This window comes from Coregonus clupeaformis, chromosome 33 (assembly GCF_020615455.1).
Source record: "Coregonus clupeaformis isolate EN_2021a chromosome 33, ASM2061545v1, whole genome shotgun sequence".
Lineage (NCBI taxonomy): Eukaryota > Metazoa > Chordata > Actinopteri > Salmoniformes > Salmonidae > Coregonus > Coregonus clupeaformis.
The window spans coordinates 14861152-14879567 of record NC_059224.1 but is presented as its reverse complement, the minus strand read 5'-3'; the positions used below and the strand labels follow the sequence as shown (position 1 = coordinate 14879567).

Below are 18416 nucleotides of genomic sequence, written 5' to 3'. Positions count from 1 at the left end.
CGAGCTGTGGCAAGAAGGTTTGCTGTGTCTGTCAGCGTAGTGTCCAGAGCATGGAGGCTCTACCAGGAGACAGGCCAGTACATCAGGAGACGTGGAGGAGGCCGTAGGAGGGCAACAACCCAGCAGCAGGACTGCTACCTCCGCCTTTGTGCAAGGAGGAGCAGGAGGAGCACTGCCAGAGCCCTGCAAAATGACCTCCAGCAGGCCACAAATGTGCATGTGTCTGCTCAAACGGTCAGAAACAGACTCCATGAGGGTGGTATGAGGGCCCGGCGTCCACAGGTGGGGGTTGTGCTTACAGCCCAACACCGTGCAGGACGTTTGGCATTTGCCAGAGAACACCAAGATTGGCAAATTCGCCACTGGCGCCCTGTGCTCTTCACAGATGAAAGCAGGTTCACACTGAGCACGTGACAGACGTGACAGAGTCTGGAGACGCCGTGGAGAACATTCTGCTGCCTGCAACATCCTCCAGCATGACCGGTTTGGCGGTGGGACGTCATGGTGTGGGGTGGCATTTCTTTGGGCCCTCCATGTGCTCGCCAGAGGTAGCCTGACTGCCATTAGGTACCGAGATGAGATCCTCAGACCCCTTGTGAGACCATATGCTGGTGCGGTTGGCCCTGGGTTCCTCCTAATGCAAGACAATGCTAGACCTTATGTGGCTGGAGTGTGTCAGCAGTTCCTGCAAGAGGAAGGCATTGATGCTATGGACTGGCCCGCCTGTTCCCCAGACCTGAATCCAATTGAGCACATCTGGGACATCATGTCTCGCTCCATCCACCAACGCCACGTTGCACCACAGACTGTCCAGGAGTTGGCGGATGCTTTAGTCCAGGTCTGGGAGGAGATCCCTCAGGAGACCATCCACCACCTCATCAGGAGCATGCCCAGGCGTTGTAGGGAGGTCATACAGGCACGTGGAGGCCACACACACTACTGAGCCTCATTATGACTTGTTTTAAGGACATTACATCAAAGTTGGATCAGCCTGTAGTGTGGTTTTCCACTTTAATTTTGAGGGTGACTCCAAATCCAGACCTCCATGGGTTGATTAATTTGATTTCCATTGATCATTTTTGTGTGATTTTGTTGTCAGCACATTCAACTATGTAAAGAAAAAAGTATTTAATAAGATTATTTCATTCATTCAGATCTAGGATGTGTTATTTTAGTGTTCCCTTAATTTTTTTGAGCAATGTATATATTTCAACCATTTATCTTTAAAATGTGGCATAAGTAAAGGCCTTGAGTTCTGGATGCACAAATGGAAAAGGGGTCTTAGAAATTGTATTACAGAAAAAGTCTTAAAAAGGTATCAGAAATACATCAAAACACAATATTAATGTTGACGTAAAGACCCCAACTGCCAACTAATATCAGCACTTATATTTAGTTTTGGATCAATTTTGTACATTCTGAAGGTTAAAGGAATATTGCCTTGTAATTGTGTTACCAAAACCCCACATACTGTACATTTAAGACATTTTCAAATTTCTCTCCCTTATGGAGGGAGGATAATGAAAGTTCACAGAAGTAACAACTAATAGTAGACCTAGCAATTAGTTAGTGATTTTACCAATATCATTTTTGTTTGTATTATAAAGTTAATTAAATCGTGTACAGTGCATTCAGAAAGTAATCAGACCCCTTCCCTTTTTCAACATTTTGTTAAGTTACAGCCTTATTCTAAAATGGATTAAATAAAAACATTTCCTCATCAATCTACACACAATACCCCATAATTACAAAGCCAAAACAGGTTTAGAAATGTTAGCCAATTTATCATTCTATTTTTTTTTGAAATACCTTATTTACATAAGTATTCAGACCCTTTGCTATGAGACTCGATATTGATTGATCATCCTTGAGATGTTTCTACAACATCATTGGAGTCCACCTGTGGTAAATTCAATTGATTGTACATGATTTGTAAAGGCGCACACCTGTCTATACAAGGTCACACAGTTAACAGTGCATGTCAGAGCAAAAACCAAGCCATGAGGTCAAAGGAATTGTCCGTAGGGCTCCGAGACAGGATTGTGTCGAGGCACAGATCTGGGGAAGGGTACCAAAACATATCTGCAGCATTGAAGGTTACCAAGAACACAGTGCCTCCATCATTCTGAAATGGAAGAAGTTTGGAAACACCAAGACTCTTCCTAGAGCTGGCCGCCCGGCCAAACTGAGCAATCGGGGGAGAAGGGCCTTGGTCAGGGAGGTGACCAAGAACCCGATGGTCACTCTGACAGAGCGCCAGAGTTTCTCTGTGGAGATGGGAGATCCTTCCAGAAGGGCACTCCACCAAATCAGGCCCTTATGGTAGAGTGGCCAGACGGAAGCCACACCTCAGTAAAAGCCACATGACAGCCCGCTTGGAGTTTGCCAAAAGTCACCTAAAGGACTCTTGACCATGAGAAACAAGATTCTCTGGCCTGATGAAACCAAGATTGAACTCTTTGGAGGAAACCTGGAACAATCCCTACGGTGAAGCATGGTGGTGGCAGCATCATGCTGTGGGGATGTTTTTAGCGGCAGGGACTGGGAGAATAGTCAGGATCGAGGGAAAGACGAACGGAGCAAAGCACAGTGAGATCCTTGATGAAAACCTGCTCCAGAGCGCATGACCTTAGACTGGGGCGAAGGTTCACCTTCCAACAGGACAACGACCCTAAGCACACAGCCAAGACAATGGCGAAAGTGGCTTCAGGACAAGTCTTTGAATGTCCTTGAGTGGCCCAGCCAGAGCCCGGACTTGAACCCGATCGAACATATCTGGAGAGAACAGAAAATAGCTGTGCAGCGACGTTCCCCATCCAACCTGACAGAGCTTGAGAGGATCTGCAGAGAAGAATGGGAGAAACTCCCCAAATACAGGTGTGCCAAGCTTGTAGCGTCATACCCAAGAAGACTCGAGGCCGTAGGCCTAATCGCTGCCAAGGCTGCTTCAACAAAGTACTGAGTAAAGGGTCTGAATACTTATGTAATTGTGATATTTCAGTTTTGTATTTTTCAATACATTTGCAAATATTTATAGAAACCTGTTTTTGCTTTGTCATTACAGGGTATTGTGTGTAGATTGATGAGGGGGGAAAAACAATTTAATCCGGGTTAGAATAAGGCTGTAACGTAACAAAACGTGGAAAAAGTCAAGAGGGCTGAATACTTTCCGAATGTACTGTAATTCCAAAGAAACACTGAATAAAATCAGTAACAGAATTACTGCAACTGAACTGGCTACAATGGAAAATCATAATAGTCACAAACCACAGTTGGGTCACCTGCTACTGTCCTCCTTTCCACTGGCATACTGTTATGTTTAGCTCATAACTGTTTTCTTTGTCTTTCTGTTGTCTGGTGGTTAAAGAGTGTTAAAACAGTCTGAGTCTGGACAACGCCTCCCTCTCTCTCTGCCCCTTTCTCTCTCCAGTTAACGTCACCTTTCCCAGTTCTTACCTATCATAGACATATGTTTCACAAGTTTGGATAGGATAGTACAGTGAGTAGAGCACAGTACAGTACAATACAGTGAGTAGAGCACAATAAAGTACAGTACAATACAGCAGTACAGTACAATAGGGTAGAGTACAGTAAAGCAAAATAGAGTATAGTACAGCAGAGTACAGTTTATTGTACTGTACTCTACGGAACTATCCTGTACTCAGGGGTTGCATTAACTCAGAATTCCACATTTTTCAGACAAAAAAAAATATATATTAGCTCAAAAAGTGTTGCATACTGAAAACGCAGGTGTATTGACCATGACATTCAATTTTGAGTTCAAACTTTTTATACATAGACTCGATATGATTATCTGAAACATCTCATACACCCTCCAAACCACTCGTTCTCTCTCTGCCTGTCTGAGGGGAGGGAGTATGTGGTGGGAGTCTGACAGAGGCATTTAAGACGTGTTTCCAGCACACGCAAAGCTTGCAGCACTTTCTGTAGTCCACCCTGGGTCTAGTGTTCAGCTGCCAGAACCTGAATTCTGACCATGAAACGCTCCCGCATAGGCAGTGATCACCTAGACTAGAGACACAAATGACAACTTCAATGGGGGCACAGGAGTCACGAAATCTTGACGTTGATAGGGCACGCACCATTTATGACCAGTGTGCCGAAAACAGAAAATAGAGAGCAACGGAGGGAGGGAGATGAGGAAGTAAGATAGTTTAAGTGTGCACATTTGTAAAACATGAGGATTATGACATCCATATCCATAATTATGCATTTCTGTGTGGTACAGATCAGGGACTCATGATGTAATTCCATTATCGTAATTATGTTACCGGGTGTAAATCCACTTCACTTACTGAAGCCAAAATAACTCACAACCCATTCTTTCTGCAGAAATATTTTAATCTTAATTCGGAGCAGATATTTAACAGAGTTTTGGGAACATTTGGTTGCATAAAAACCTGACCCTTACGAAAAAAGATTGCAGTCAGAGTGCAGTTATTCTGCAATTACTGCGTCCAAAATACCACAGTCACTGCAGTTACTGCAGTTTTAAAACTACAATCTTTTTGTGTAAGGGGAGGGAGATTTTACCTTAATTCCATTACCAAAGTTTGCATCTGCACAGTTCTTCCACTAAATTCGTTTTCGTACATTTTTCAGTGGAAATTGTTAAAAGTAGTCCTTGTGAATAGAGTTGTATGGTTTCTTAAACTTTGAAATCAATGGTTTTTGTTTGGCATACATTTTAAAAGTGAAAAAAACTGAGTGAAGGAAAAGCAGCCAACAAGTGCTCAGCATATGTGGGAACTCCTTCAAGACTGTTGGAAAAGCATTCCAGGTGAAGCTAGTTGAGAGAATGGCAAGAGTGTGTAAAGCTGTCAAGGCAGAGGGTGGCTATTTGAAGAATCTCAAATATTAAATATATTTTGATTTGTTTAATGCTTTTTTGGTTACTACATGATTGTGTGTGTGATATTTCATAGTTTTGATGTCTTCACTATTATTCTACAATGTAGAAAATAGTAAAAAGAAAGAAAAAACGTTGAATGAGTAGGAGTTCTAAATCTTTTGACCGGTAGTGTAGGTAGGCCTAATAAGCTTATTCTACCTCCGCCTTCCCATAGAAACCCCATGCAACATCAAAGTCCATCATAAATACCTCCCAAACACACCACTGACCTCCCATGACAGCAATAGTCCTTGTAATGACTTTCGCGGCACAATTTATCAGCTAACTTATGTCAGTAGGCACATTTTTACCAATTGATTTTGTTATTTTCATATTGAAATCCAGGAAGTAGATTCATGCGTGCCGCGAGTCGGGACGTAGGTCGGGACTTACGAGGTGGACATGGTTGAAGGATGTAAACGATCATTTTCTGTTCTCACTCCCCCACAGTATTTGCTACCCTTGTCAAATTTTATTAGAGTGAAAAATGTCAGATCGAGAACGAAGAGGAAATTGGAGACCGGCCTTAAAAAATCCCAGAACCACACGGGGGGACCTAGTGAATGACCTGCAGAGAGCTGGGACCAAAGTAACAAAGCCTACCATCAGTAACACACTACGCCGCCAGGGACTCAAATCCTGCAGTGCCAGACGTGTCCCCCTGCTTAAGCCAGTACATGTCCAGGCCCGTCTGAAGTTTGCTAGAGTGCATTTGGATGATCCAGAAGAGGATTGGGAGAATGTCATATGGTCAGATGAAACCAAAATATAACTTTTTGGTAAAAACTCAACTCGTCGTGTTTGGAGGACAAAGAATGCTGAGTTGCATCCAAAGAACACCATACCTACTGTGAAGCATGGGGGGTGGAAACATCATGCTTTGGGGCTGTTTTTCTGCAAAGGGACCAGGACGACTGATCCGTGTAAAGGAAAGAATGAATGGGGCCATGTATCGTGAGATTTTTTGTGAAAACCTCCTTCCATCAGCAAGGGCATTGAAGATGAAACGTGGCTGGATCTTTCAGCATGACAATGATCCCAAACACACCGCCCGGGCAACGAAGGAGTGGCTTCGTAAGAAGCATTTCAAGGTCCTGGAGTGGCCTAGCCAGTCTCCAGATCTCAACCCCATAGAAAATCTTTGGAGGGAGTTGAAAGTCCGTGTTGCCCAGCGACAGCCCCAAAACATCACTGCTCTAGAGGAGATCTGCATAGAGGAATGGGCCAAAATACCAGCAACAGTGTGTGAAAACCTTGTGAAGACTTACAGAAAACTTTTGACCTGTGTCATTGCCAACAAAGGGAATATAACAAAGTATTGAGAAACTTTTGTTATTGACCAAATACTTATTTTCCACCATAATTTGCAAATAAATTCATAAAAAATCCTACAATGTGATTTTCTGGAGAAAAAAAATCTCATTTTGTCTGTCATAGTTGACGTGTACCTATGATGAAAATTACAGGCCTCTCATCTTTTTAAGTGGGAGAACTTGCACAATTGGTGGCTGACTAAATACTTTTTTCCCCACTGTAGGTTTGAGCCGGAGTATACAACAATTACCCAGTTACTATCCCATTCACGCTGTCACTCAGCATTAGTTACACCAGGGATTTACAAACATGTTCCTGGAGAGCAACCGTCTTGTAGGTTTTCACTCCAACAGGTAAGCTTGATTAGGGTTGGGTTGGACTGAAAACCTATAGGACAGTAGCTCTCTAGGTACAAGGTTTGAGAACCGCAGGGTTATGTAAAACACAGGGAAGAGCCCAATTGCTCTTTGCGCCCGTTCCAAAACTTCACCCGTTGCAAAACAAGCCTATCCGGGCGCCCGGACCAGATTAATCGAATCCCCTCATTGAATAGAACGGGTGTTCCCATTCTAGACAATGGCATGATGGGTGGACTGCCGGCCATTGCGAGTGTACCCATAGGAGCAAAGCAGTAAGTAAAAGTAAAAGCAGGAAGTGTACCCATCAATCTGTGCTGTGATTTGTTGAATCAACTCAACTGACATTACATTCCATTGCATGAGCCACATCAGCTAGCATCATTTGAATGAACATTCTACATTAACATGGAAATGATTGCATCACGCACGGCAAGCGGTACAAATGCACAAAGTCTGGAACTAACAGGACCCTGAACAGCTTCTACCCACAAGCCATAAGACTGCTAAATAGCTACCTGGACTATCTGCATTGACCCTTTTTGCACCAACTTTTTTGACTCATCACATACGCTGCTGTTACTGTTTATCTGTCACTTTATTTATAGTTATATGTACATATCTACCTCAATTACCTCGTACCCCTACACATGAACTCTGTACTGATACCCCTTACCCAAGTTATCGTTACTCATTGTGTATTTATTATTACTTTTCTTTTATTTCTCTATTTTCTTTCTCCCTGCATTGTTGGGAAGGGCCTGTAAGTAAGCATTTCACTGGTAGTCGCCACCGGTTGTTTACGAAGCATGTGACAAATAAATTTTGATAACAACACCAGGCAGCCATTGCAAGTGTACCCATGGGTTGACCAGTCAAATTGCCATAATTAGGCTAGCTAAAGTTAGTTGCAAAGTTTGGTTAAAAAGTTGCCACCAGCTCCTCCTTGGTTGGTTTTTCAACCAGGGCGATGTTGGGAGGTAGGTCTGGTGTGTCAACTTGGAAGTCTGGGTCTTTATATATGATCTGTTCATCTTCTCGCCACTTGACAGCCTGCTGGACCAATCGGGTTCTAAAGTTGAATGTCTTCTGTTCAGACACTCTTCTCTACCCAGTCCTTTGCCTGTTTGGAATAGTCCATACAGCTTCTTAGATATCCTGAAAGAAGTGTAACAGAATAACAAAACAAAAAATAGAAATGAGTCCTAATTAGTCTTTCCTTGCATCCTCCTGAAAGATTATTGGAGCAAGCATGAGTGGAGGAACATTGGGTACCCTCTTTGAAAAGGGTGTGATACAAAGATAAAATATGGATACAAAGACAGAAGATGTGAGAAATTGAACAAAGATAAAATCAGAGACTGTGGTTCATTGTCCAATCCTCATGTCTGTTCCACCACCCCTCTCCTTCTTCCATTCCCTCCCAGGCAGGCAGGTATTTAAACAGAAAGAGTGATTGGTGATGTTGGCTGGTATACATGTCAATTCAGGGCATGAGCTCATATTCTAAATGTTTTAATTGAAATAATGTAAAGGTTGGGCTAGTTTGTTGTCATTACAACTCATGCACCAGCTAGAGCCAGAGCCATATCTTTATATATTGGCTCTGGCTAGGGCTGTGTCCCATTCATGGACCTTAACTAGGGCAAGTAATTTAATGCAATCAATAGCACTACAGAAAACTGTGATGCCTAGTAGAAAATATACTATTTCTTATCAGTAACGTTGTAATGAAAAAGGGAATTGCATCACAAAGCAAAATAAACAAAACAGACAGTAGGACAGGTTAACATTACCGTTACAGTAGTAGCTAAGCTTAAAACACCACAAACTAGTTCAGGGAATGGCAAACAAATAACGTTATAAATGACTTTGTGGTGACTAGCTACAGGTGTTAGCAACTTAGCTAGCTAGCAACATACCTTGAATAGTTGGAGCTTTCCCATCCATGGTGGAAAGGTGGGTGGGAACAGAACCCGGTTTCAACCGGTCCCCATTGTAGTCAGTGCACAAAGTGATCACTGGACTCGGTCAACCACAGCTGGTGAATGACTTCAGATGTCATATCGACACCATAAGCAGGATGTCGGATTGCCTGCAGCCATGTCTGACACAAAGCTCCATCACGGTCAGGAAAAGAGTGGAAATGTGTAGTATATCTGTATCTGACCGGAACATTATTGCACCTGGGTATAATGCACTTAATTTTGGCCAACGTCACTCAGCTAACAGTTACTCGACTACTAACGTTATTCGCCTAGCCTTACTTTACTTCAGACATTACTAACCTTTAGCCTAGCTAGCTACCATCTCTTTGTTTACTTCCATTCATTCTGATTTCCTTTTTTGAAGACCAATAGTAAAATGCTCCTTTGTCGCGCCTCCTGTAATTATTCATTTTAGAACCACAAAGAAGAGTATCTACCGGATTACAGACTATATGGAAGACCTTTGCACTAGCACAATGTAAGTCTACTTTTTACATTAAACAAAACATGTATTTGGCAATTCAATGCCGAGACACCAATCGTTGTTTATGTAACAATAAATACACTGTTTTTAATGCATTTTAGGTAATTTCGGAAATTCAGCATTTGTATATAAAATATATATACAGAAATCAAAATGTTCAAACAATGGACCAAAAAACTGTCTGGGGTACTGACAAACAGCCAGGCAATAGTCCCGTGTAGCTCAGTTGGTAGAGCATGGCGCTTGCAACGCCAGGATTGTGGGTTTGTTTCCCATGGGGGACCAGTATGAAAAAATTTATGCACTCACTAACTGTAAGTCACTCTGGATAAGAGTGTCTGCTAAATGACTAAAATGTAAATGTAAAATGTAATAAAAGGCCCAGAAGTATTTTTGGGTGAACTTCCCCTTTAAGTGTATTTCTGTCACTGAAGTGTTAGTTAGGTCTTGCTATTTCTTCTCTACCCTACAGTGTATGGTAATTGTGTCTCTGATGGAAAGTCAGTCATGCAGCAGCAGGGGTTGGAACCGGTTCAGGAAACAGAATGCCAGTCGCATCTCGCACCGCACCCTACACTACACTAGTCTGTCCAATGCATGTACATAGCTTGCATTGGACAGACCAATGTATAGCTGCTCTATCCATTGGTTAAGTAATTTAATGTAGAGCTAAATAAAATAAAATAAAATACATCTAATTAGAGGTTTAAAAAGGAACAGAAAGGAATGATATAAACTAACTTTTTCTGGTTCGAACCGGTTCAGAACTTTACATCTCTGGTCGGACCAGTGGAACAGAACAAAAAAATTAATGGTTCTGTTCAGAATGAAACAATTGGAAAATCATTTTGGTTCCAACCCCTGTGCAGCAGGCTAATTAATAGGGGTGGGACGATACCAGTATCGCAATATTGTTTCCATGGCAAAAATGAAAACACGAAGCAGAACAAACCTACTGTATGTAAAATATTGCGTTCTATAGTTGGGAAATAAATAAATGTGACTCTGGATGACAACATGATGATGTTTGTTTCCAACATTAGGGTCGTTCCTAAGTAAAATCGCTTCATGTTTTGTTTCCTAGCCACGATACTGGTATCGTCAGGGCTCTACTAGTTACAATGTCTTCTAACAAAGAGGGCCTGACAGACCGTTAAAGCAGAGAAAGCTTTCAAGTTGGGTTGAGTTAATGAGAGCCATCTCTCTACAGCTAGACTACTGTGCCATTACAACTGGACCATGGCTGCCACTCTGTAATCAGCCTTATTCTCCCTCTCAGGGGGGAGACAGGCAGGCAACACACACACACACACACACACACACACACGTCGCACACACTAAGTGGTACACACACACGCACAGGAGGCTTCAGCGACCCGCAGGTGCTGGCCTCGTACTGAACAAACTGACCGATGGGCACACCAGTTGAAAGTGAAGTGATAGCCCTACTTGAAGTGAAAGAGGAAAAATCTGTGAATACTACTAGCATAATGTAGCCTACCTTTTAGCCTGGTCTTATAGACTAGATGTAACATAGTAAATGTAAATCCGGGACACTCAAATTAGTATATGTTATGTTTGGTACGGTTACATAAGACAGATGGTTACTTAAGGCATAAAGGAAAGTAGGGTGGTTGGTCAGGGTGTATGGGTGAGCGTATAATGTGAATCTCATCAGGGACAAATTTAGCATTTTAGCTAATCAGCAACTTTTCAACTACTTACTACTTTTTAGCTACTTTGCAACTATTTAGCATGTTAGCTAACCCTTCCCCTAACCTTAACCCTTTTGGCTAACCCTTCCCCTAACCTTAACCCTAACCCCTAGCCTACCTAACATTAGCCAGCTAGCTAGAATTCGTAACATATTATACATTTTGCAAATTCGTAACATATAATACGAATTGTAATTCGTAACATATCACACGAAATGGGTGATTGACATCCACAAATTAATACATACCATTTTAACATATCATACTAAATGGAGCGTCTCGGATTTCCGTACAGAATAATATGGAATGCTCTGAGACCAGATTGTACCTCTGGATACAAAGATTATTGAAAAGTTTGAGTCGGAAAGGCATGCATGACCAACATTTTGATTAAAAACTTCAGTTGCATTAACACATTATCAGCACAATAATAAAGGATGCCATGTAAAGCATTGTTAGGCTGAATGTAGTCTACACAACATAGCCTTAACCATTTGCAACAAGCGGGTGTTGATTCCAAGAGCCCCCCTATAAAACCAGCACAACCCATTCTGAAAGTCAAGCCTGAAGCGTTCTGTTCCATACAAGGTCACCAAATAAACACAGGTCGGTTTCTCTCATTGGAAGCAGGAAGTAAAAGGGGGAAAAAGCCTTAAACTCAGCATCAAGAGAGTACATTCCAAGACAACTCCACATACTATTAATAACTCCAAGTAATTGTACGCATTCTTGTGAGTCGCCATAATTGGCAAGTATAGGCCTAGCTCTAAGTAACATAATGGGGAGGTTAGGGCTAGGCTATATGCTAAATGAAGTGGAGATTAGGGGGAAAGACTGGGCTCAGTAACTCACTTAGGCCCTGTGGCAACAGAAACAGACCGTCACAGTGTGTCACAACAACACCTAAGGGAGAGGCTGCAGAGAATTCCTCACATACACTACATGGGCAAAAGTATGTGGATACGCCTTCAAATTAGTGGATTTTGCTATTTCAGCCACACCCGTTGCTGACAGGTGTATAAAATCGAGCACGCCGCCATGCAATCTCCATAGACAAACATTGGCAGTAGAATGTCCTTACTGAAGAGCTCAGTGACTTTCAACGTGGCACCGTCATGGGATGCCACCTTTCCATTCCCTGCTAGAGCTGCCCAGGTCAACTGTAAGTGCTGTTATTGTGAAGTGGAAACGTCTAGGAGCAACATAGCATATAGCGTGTAAAAGTCGTCTTTCCTCGGTTGCAACACTCACTACCGAGTTCCAAACTGCCTCTGGAAGCAACATCAGCACAAGAACTGTTCGTCGGGAGCTTCATGAAATGGGTTTTAATGGCCGAGCAGCCGCACACAAGCCTAAGATCACCATGCGCAATGCCAAGCATCGGCTGGAGTGGTGTAAAGCTCGCCGCCATTGGACTCTGGGAGCAGTGGAAACGTGTTCTCTGGAATGATGAATCACGCTTCCCCATTTGGCAGTACGACGGACGAATCTGGGTTTGGTGGATGCCAGGAGAATGCTACCTGCCCCAATGCATAGTGCCAACTATAAAGTTTGGTGGAGGAGGAGGCTGTTTTCATGGTTCGGGCTAGGCCCCTTAGTTTCAGTGAAAGGAAATCTTAACGCTACAGCATACAATGACATTCTAGACAATTCTGTGCATCCAACATTGTGGCAACAGTTTGGTGAAGGCCCTTTCCTGTTTCAGCATGACAATGCCCCCGTGCACAAAGCGAAGTCAATACAGAAATGGTTTGTTGAGATCGGTGTGGAAGAACTTGACTGGCCTGCACAGAGCCCTGACCTCAACCAACAAACACCTTTGGGATGAATTGGAACGCCGACTGCGAGCCAGGACTAATCGCCCAACATCAGTGCACGACCTCACTAATACTCTTTTGGCTGAATGGAAGCAAGTCCCCACAGCAATGTTCCAACATCTAGTGGAAAGCCATCCCAGAAGAGTGGAGGCTGTTATAGCAGCGAAGGTGAGACGAATTCCATATTAATGCCCATGATTTTGGAATGAGATGTTCGACGCCATCATTAAGTTTGCCGATGACACAACAGTGGTAGGCCTGATCACCGACAACGACGAGACAGCCTATAAGGAGGAGGTCAGAGACCTGGCTGTGTGGTGCCAGGACAACAACCTCTCCCTCAACGTGATCAAGACAAAGGAGATGATTGTGGACTACAGGAAAAAGAAGAGGGCCGAGCAAGTTCTCATCGATGGGGCTGTAGTGGAGCAGGTTGAGAGTCCACATCATCAACAAACTAACATGGTCCAAGCACACCAAAACAGTCGTGAAGAGGGCATGACAAAACCTATTCCCCCTAAGGAGACTGAAAAGATTTGGCATGGGTCTTCAGATCCTCAAAAAGTTATACAGCTGCACCATCGAGAGCATCCTGACTGGTTGCATCACTGCCTGGTATGGCAACTGCTCGGCCTCCGACCGCAAGGCACTACAGAGGGCAGTGTGTACGGCCCAGTACATCACTGGGGCCAAGCTTCCTGCCATCCAGGACCTCTATACCAGGCGGTGTCAGAGGAAGGCCTTAAAAATTGTCAAAGACTCCAGCCACCCTTATCATAGACTGTTCTCTCTGCTACCGCACGGCAAGCGGTACCGGAGCGCCAAGTCTAGGTCCAAGAGGCTTCTAAACAGTTTCTACCCCCAAGCCATTATACTCCTTAACATCTAATCAAATGCCTACCCAGACTATTTGCATTGCCCCCCCCCCTTTACGCTGCTGCTACTCTCTGTTTATTATCTATGCATAGTCACTTTATTAACTCTACCTACATGTACATATTACCACAATTACCTCGACTAACCGGTGCCCCCGCACATTGACTCGGTACCGGTACCCCCTGTATATAGCCTCGCTATTGTTATTTTTACTGCTACTCTTTAATTATTTGTTACTTTTATTTTGTATATTTTTTTGTGTGATTTTGGGGGGGATTCTTTCTTAAAACTGCATTGTTGGTTAAGGGCTTGTAAGTAAGCGTTTCACTGTAAGGTCTACACCTGTTGTATTCGGCGCATGTGACAAATAAAATGTGATTTGATGAGGAAGTGTCCACATACTTTTGGTTATGTAGTGTATTTCCCCCCTTGCTCAATATCCTCCAGTTCTCGCTGTTTGTATGTCTGTGCATGCCTTGGGAAATAGCCAGCGAAAATGCTTGTAAAAGTGCTATTTGAGAAAGAGATGCTTATCAGACAATGGGGACATTGGGAATAATATCATCCAGGACACAGCCAGGCAGGCTGGGTCATTAATGGAGGCTTTAGGTGAGGCTTGTGCCATTTCATTTTAGTCATTTAGCAGATGCTCTTATCCAGAGTGACTTACAGTTAGTGAGTGCATACATTTTCATACTGGCCCCCCGTGGGAATCGAACCCACAACCCTGGCGTTGCAAACGCCATGCTCTACCAACTGAGCTACACGCAATTTCAGATTCAATTGACTGCTAGTGACAAGAGTTTTTGCCCCCAGGCCAAACCCAATGTTGAGCTGCTGTCCAGTAACCCTGATTTAGAAGCCTGTCTTATGATGTGTCTGCCAGGGGTCGACACAGCAAAATAGGCCCTAGTTCTAAAAGACTGCGTTTGACTCTGCTTTCAATTTCAACAGAGGGGCGTTTTTGAAGCACAAAGTAGTACCCTAATATTTACCAAGGGGGATGAAATCATTGTAATGGAAAATGTCAGTAAAAGCTGTCGCTGTCCCAGCTGAGACTGGCGCTCAATCAAAGACAAGTGGGTGCAGTTACATAAGCATTTTGCTGCACTCGCTATAACATCTGCTAAACTGTGTATGTGACCAATAAACTTTGATTTGATAATTAACACTATGAAAACACATAAGGGATAAAACTAGTCAACAGCATGGGGGTCGTAAGGTCAATGTCAACTGCCTGTCATAAGTGGTGCATTAAACATGTAGCCTAGCATATCATAAAGCTTTTGTGTATAGGATTGTTGCTTATGTCTAAATATATTGAGCCTGCCATGATCTCTATACTATCTAGCCATACCTAAACTTTGGCACCGAACCTAACTTTTTGTTTCATTGGTTAAAATTTTTTTAGGCTATACAGTGAGGGAAAGAAGTATTTGATCCCCTACTGATTTTGTACGTTTGCCCACTGACAAAGAAATGATCAGTCTATAATTTTAATGGTAGGTTTATTTGAACAGTGAGAGACAGAATAACAACAACAAAATCCAGAAAAACGCATGTAAAAAATGTTATAAATTGATTTGCATTTTAATGAGGGAAATAAGTATTTGACCCCCTCTCAATCAGAAAGATTTCTGGCTCCCAGGTGTCTTTTATACAGGTAACAAGCTGAGATTAGGAGCACACTCTTAAAGGGAGTGCTCCTAATCTCAGCTTGTTACCTGTATAAAAGACACCTGTCCACAGAAGCAATCAATCAGATTCCAAACTCTCCACCATGGCCAAGACCAAAGAGCTCTCAAAGGATGTCAAGGACAAGATTGTAGACCTACACAAGGCTGGAATGGGCTACAAGACCATCGCCAAGCAGCTTGGTGATAAGGTGACAACAGTTGGTGCGATTACTCGCAAATGGAAGAAACACAAAATAACTGTCAATCTCCCTCGGCCTGGGGATCCATGCAAGATCTCACCTCGTGGAGTTGCAATGATCATGAGAACGGTGAGGAATCAGCCCAGAACTACACGGGAGGATCTTGTCAATGATCTCAAGGCAGCTGGGACCATAGTCACCAAGAAAACAATTGGAAACACACTACGCCGTGAAGGACTGAAATCCTGCAGCGTCCGCAAGGTCCCCATGCTCAAGAAAGCACATATACAGGCCTGTCTGAAGTTTGCCAATGAACATCTGAATGATTCAGAGGAGAACTGGGTGGAAGTGTTGTTGTCAGATGAGACCAAAATCGAGCTCTTTGGCATCAACTCAACTCACCGTGTTTGGAGGAGGAGGAATGCTGCCTATGACCCCAAGAACACCATCCCCACCGTCAAATATTAAGGTGGAAACATTATGCTTTGGGGGTGTTTTTCTGCTAAGGGGACAGGACAACTTCACAGCATCAAAGGGACGATGGACGGGGCCATGTACCATCAAATCTTGGGTGAGAACCTCCTTCCCTCAGCCAGGGCATTGAAAATGGGTTGTGGATGGGTATTCCAGCATGACAATGACTCAAAACACACGGCCAAGGCAACAAAGGAGTGGCTCAAGAAGAAGCACATTAAGGTCCTGGAGTGGCCTAGCCAGTCTCCAGACCTTAATCCCATAGAAAATCTGTGGAGGGAGCTGAAGGTTCAAGTTGCCAAACGTCAGCCTCGAAACCTTAATGACTTGGAGAAAATCCCTCCTGAGATGTGTGCAAACCTGGTGGCCAACTACAAGAAACGTCTGACCTCTGTGATTGCCAACAAGGGTTTTGCCACCAAGTACTAAGTCATGTTTTGCAGAGGGGTCAAATACTTATTTCCCTCATTAAAATGTAAATCAATTTATAACATTTCTGACAGTTGTTATTCTGTCTCTCACTGTTCAAATAAACCTACCATTAAAATTATAGACTGATCATGTCTTTGTCAGTGGGCAAACGTACAAAATCAGCAGGAGATCAAATACTTTTTTCCCTCACTGTATATACAGTGGCAGCTTAATTCAGACTGAGTAAGCCTTTGCTGTTTAAGCCAGAAAGGGGTGTGTGTGTGTCCACAAACTCTGCATAAATCTGCCATGTCTGATCTGGTACGCTGTCTCCATCCTATCACTTTTCCCTTTGCAACTTAACATTCCCAGTGTATACTGTCACAGGGCTTGCCCTGGTGTATGAGTAAAGTTCCTCAAAGAGGACATTTTCTCAAGGCTGGGCCAGATAAAGCTGGATATAAAAGACCCTCAGATTATTGTTTCCCTCACTCAAGTACTTCCTGGTTGGCCGCTGTTTCAATGTGTAACTTACATAACCCAATGACAGTGTGATGCATTACCTGAGAGGGAGAAACAGTCAAGGCCACGCAAGCGACCTGCCTGCCAGCCGCATTCTACACAGCTGTACCCAGGCCCCTCTAGAGTCTAGTACACACACACACACACACACGCACACAGAGACTGACTGATTGCTAGCCACCATATGAGCATAGAGCAAACTCATATCTCCATACTTTTCCACTGATCGGAAACACTTTTGATGTGTGTGTGTGTGTGTGTTAAATGGCAAAAGTTAAAGCGGGAAGCCTGATACAAACTCTGAGATGGAAAGACGGAGAGCATGACAGACGGAAAATGTGAGGGGCTCACAACTCTGTCTGACATGTTGAAACATATCAGCTGCTGCAAAGCAAGTTAGTTAAGTTGGATAAGAGCGTCTGCTAAATGACTAAAATGTCAAATGTAAATGAACCTCGGTAAGAAAAGATGCAACCCAATGACAAACCGTAGACACCAGCATGCCATGTGTACAGTATGTTTAAATATAAGTCTTTACCTTTAACAACATAGCAGTGTTGAACAACTTCACACTTAATGTTAAACATCCAAATACAGCTCTTCTAACTGGCTTAATGACATGCAAGTTTGAAATTCACACTTTGCAATATGTCAAGCTCACACTTATCAGAATGGTTTCTGTGTTGCTTAGACTTTGGGTGTGAAACTGGGACTGTCAATGAGTTGTGTCAAGCAGGTTTGACACCATAACTTTTGCAAGAAATCCATCCGAGGGCAAACCTGGCTTGGAATGCTGTACAAAAACAACAAGCAGTAGGAGGAAAATGTTGCTTCTTATCTTATTTAGGTTTCACCCCACAACCCTTAGCTAGCAAACAAGTAGCAAAGAGATGGTGGCAAGATGGCATGTTGTTTGCTTTTCCACTGGACCTATTTAAACATTGACATTATTTTTATATTATTTATTACATTATGAACTGGTGCTACTGCTAGCTAGTTAACTACATGCATACAGCAGCCATTACTTCTGACGCAAAAACCTGGCCATGGAATTTCCTTGTTAACTAGTAAAGCTAGATAATTGAGCAAACTTGCCGGCAAGATGGAGCTTATGTTAGCATGGAAGCTAACTAGCTGACATTATCGCTTGATGATGTTAAATAGCTAGCTATAGTAGCTTGACAGTGGATTGATCCATCCCACAAGGAGCACACTCCAAATCCGGGCACGGTTGGTGATGATGTATCCCTGTTTATGGCTACAGGCAATTTGAAGCGGGGAACATCAGATAGGCATCACGATAAACAAGAGCCACATAAAAGAAAATACTCACCCATACTGTCCTTCAATGTAGCAAGGACCGTCTCGCTATCAGATGTTTGGAATCTGCTATCCGGTTGCTTGCGTTAGCTAGCAGCTTGAATGCTAGCTAGCTATGTGTATTTACTAAACCAAGGTGGTTTTTGCAAATTCACTACCGATCAGCAAGTTAAGCCATTCGCCTTTGGCTGAATAGCAGCCTACCAAACCTATCTTTGTAATGATTTCAAGATTATTGTGCAGGAACTTATCCCGAAAGTCTCCACCTTTCTTGGACTTGCCTGAAACTACTGCCACACATAAAAACAGCAGGAAAATTCGCGATATTTAGAAATGTGAGTCCCGCGAGAG

The 18416-nt window shown here is 43.1% G+C and overlaps 1 protein-coding gene across 2 annotated transcripts in view; it reads right to left on the bottom strand.

The window, feature by feature from the left end:
* LOC121548863 (CD2-associated protein) overlaps positions 1-18416 on the bottom strand; it is a 94360-nt gene extending 75944 nt beyond the window's left edge. For both annotated transcript variants that reach the window (XM_041860484.1, XM_041860485.1), the window contains exon 1: positions 18079-18416. In XM_041860484.1, the coding sequence (XP_041716418.1) occupies positions 18079-18082 (4 nt within the window). In that variant the 5' untranslated portion in view covers positions 18083-18416. The remainder of the gene's footprint in view (positions 1-18078) is intronic.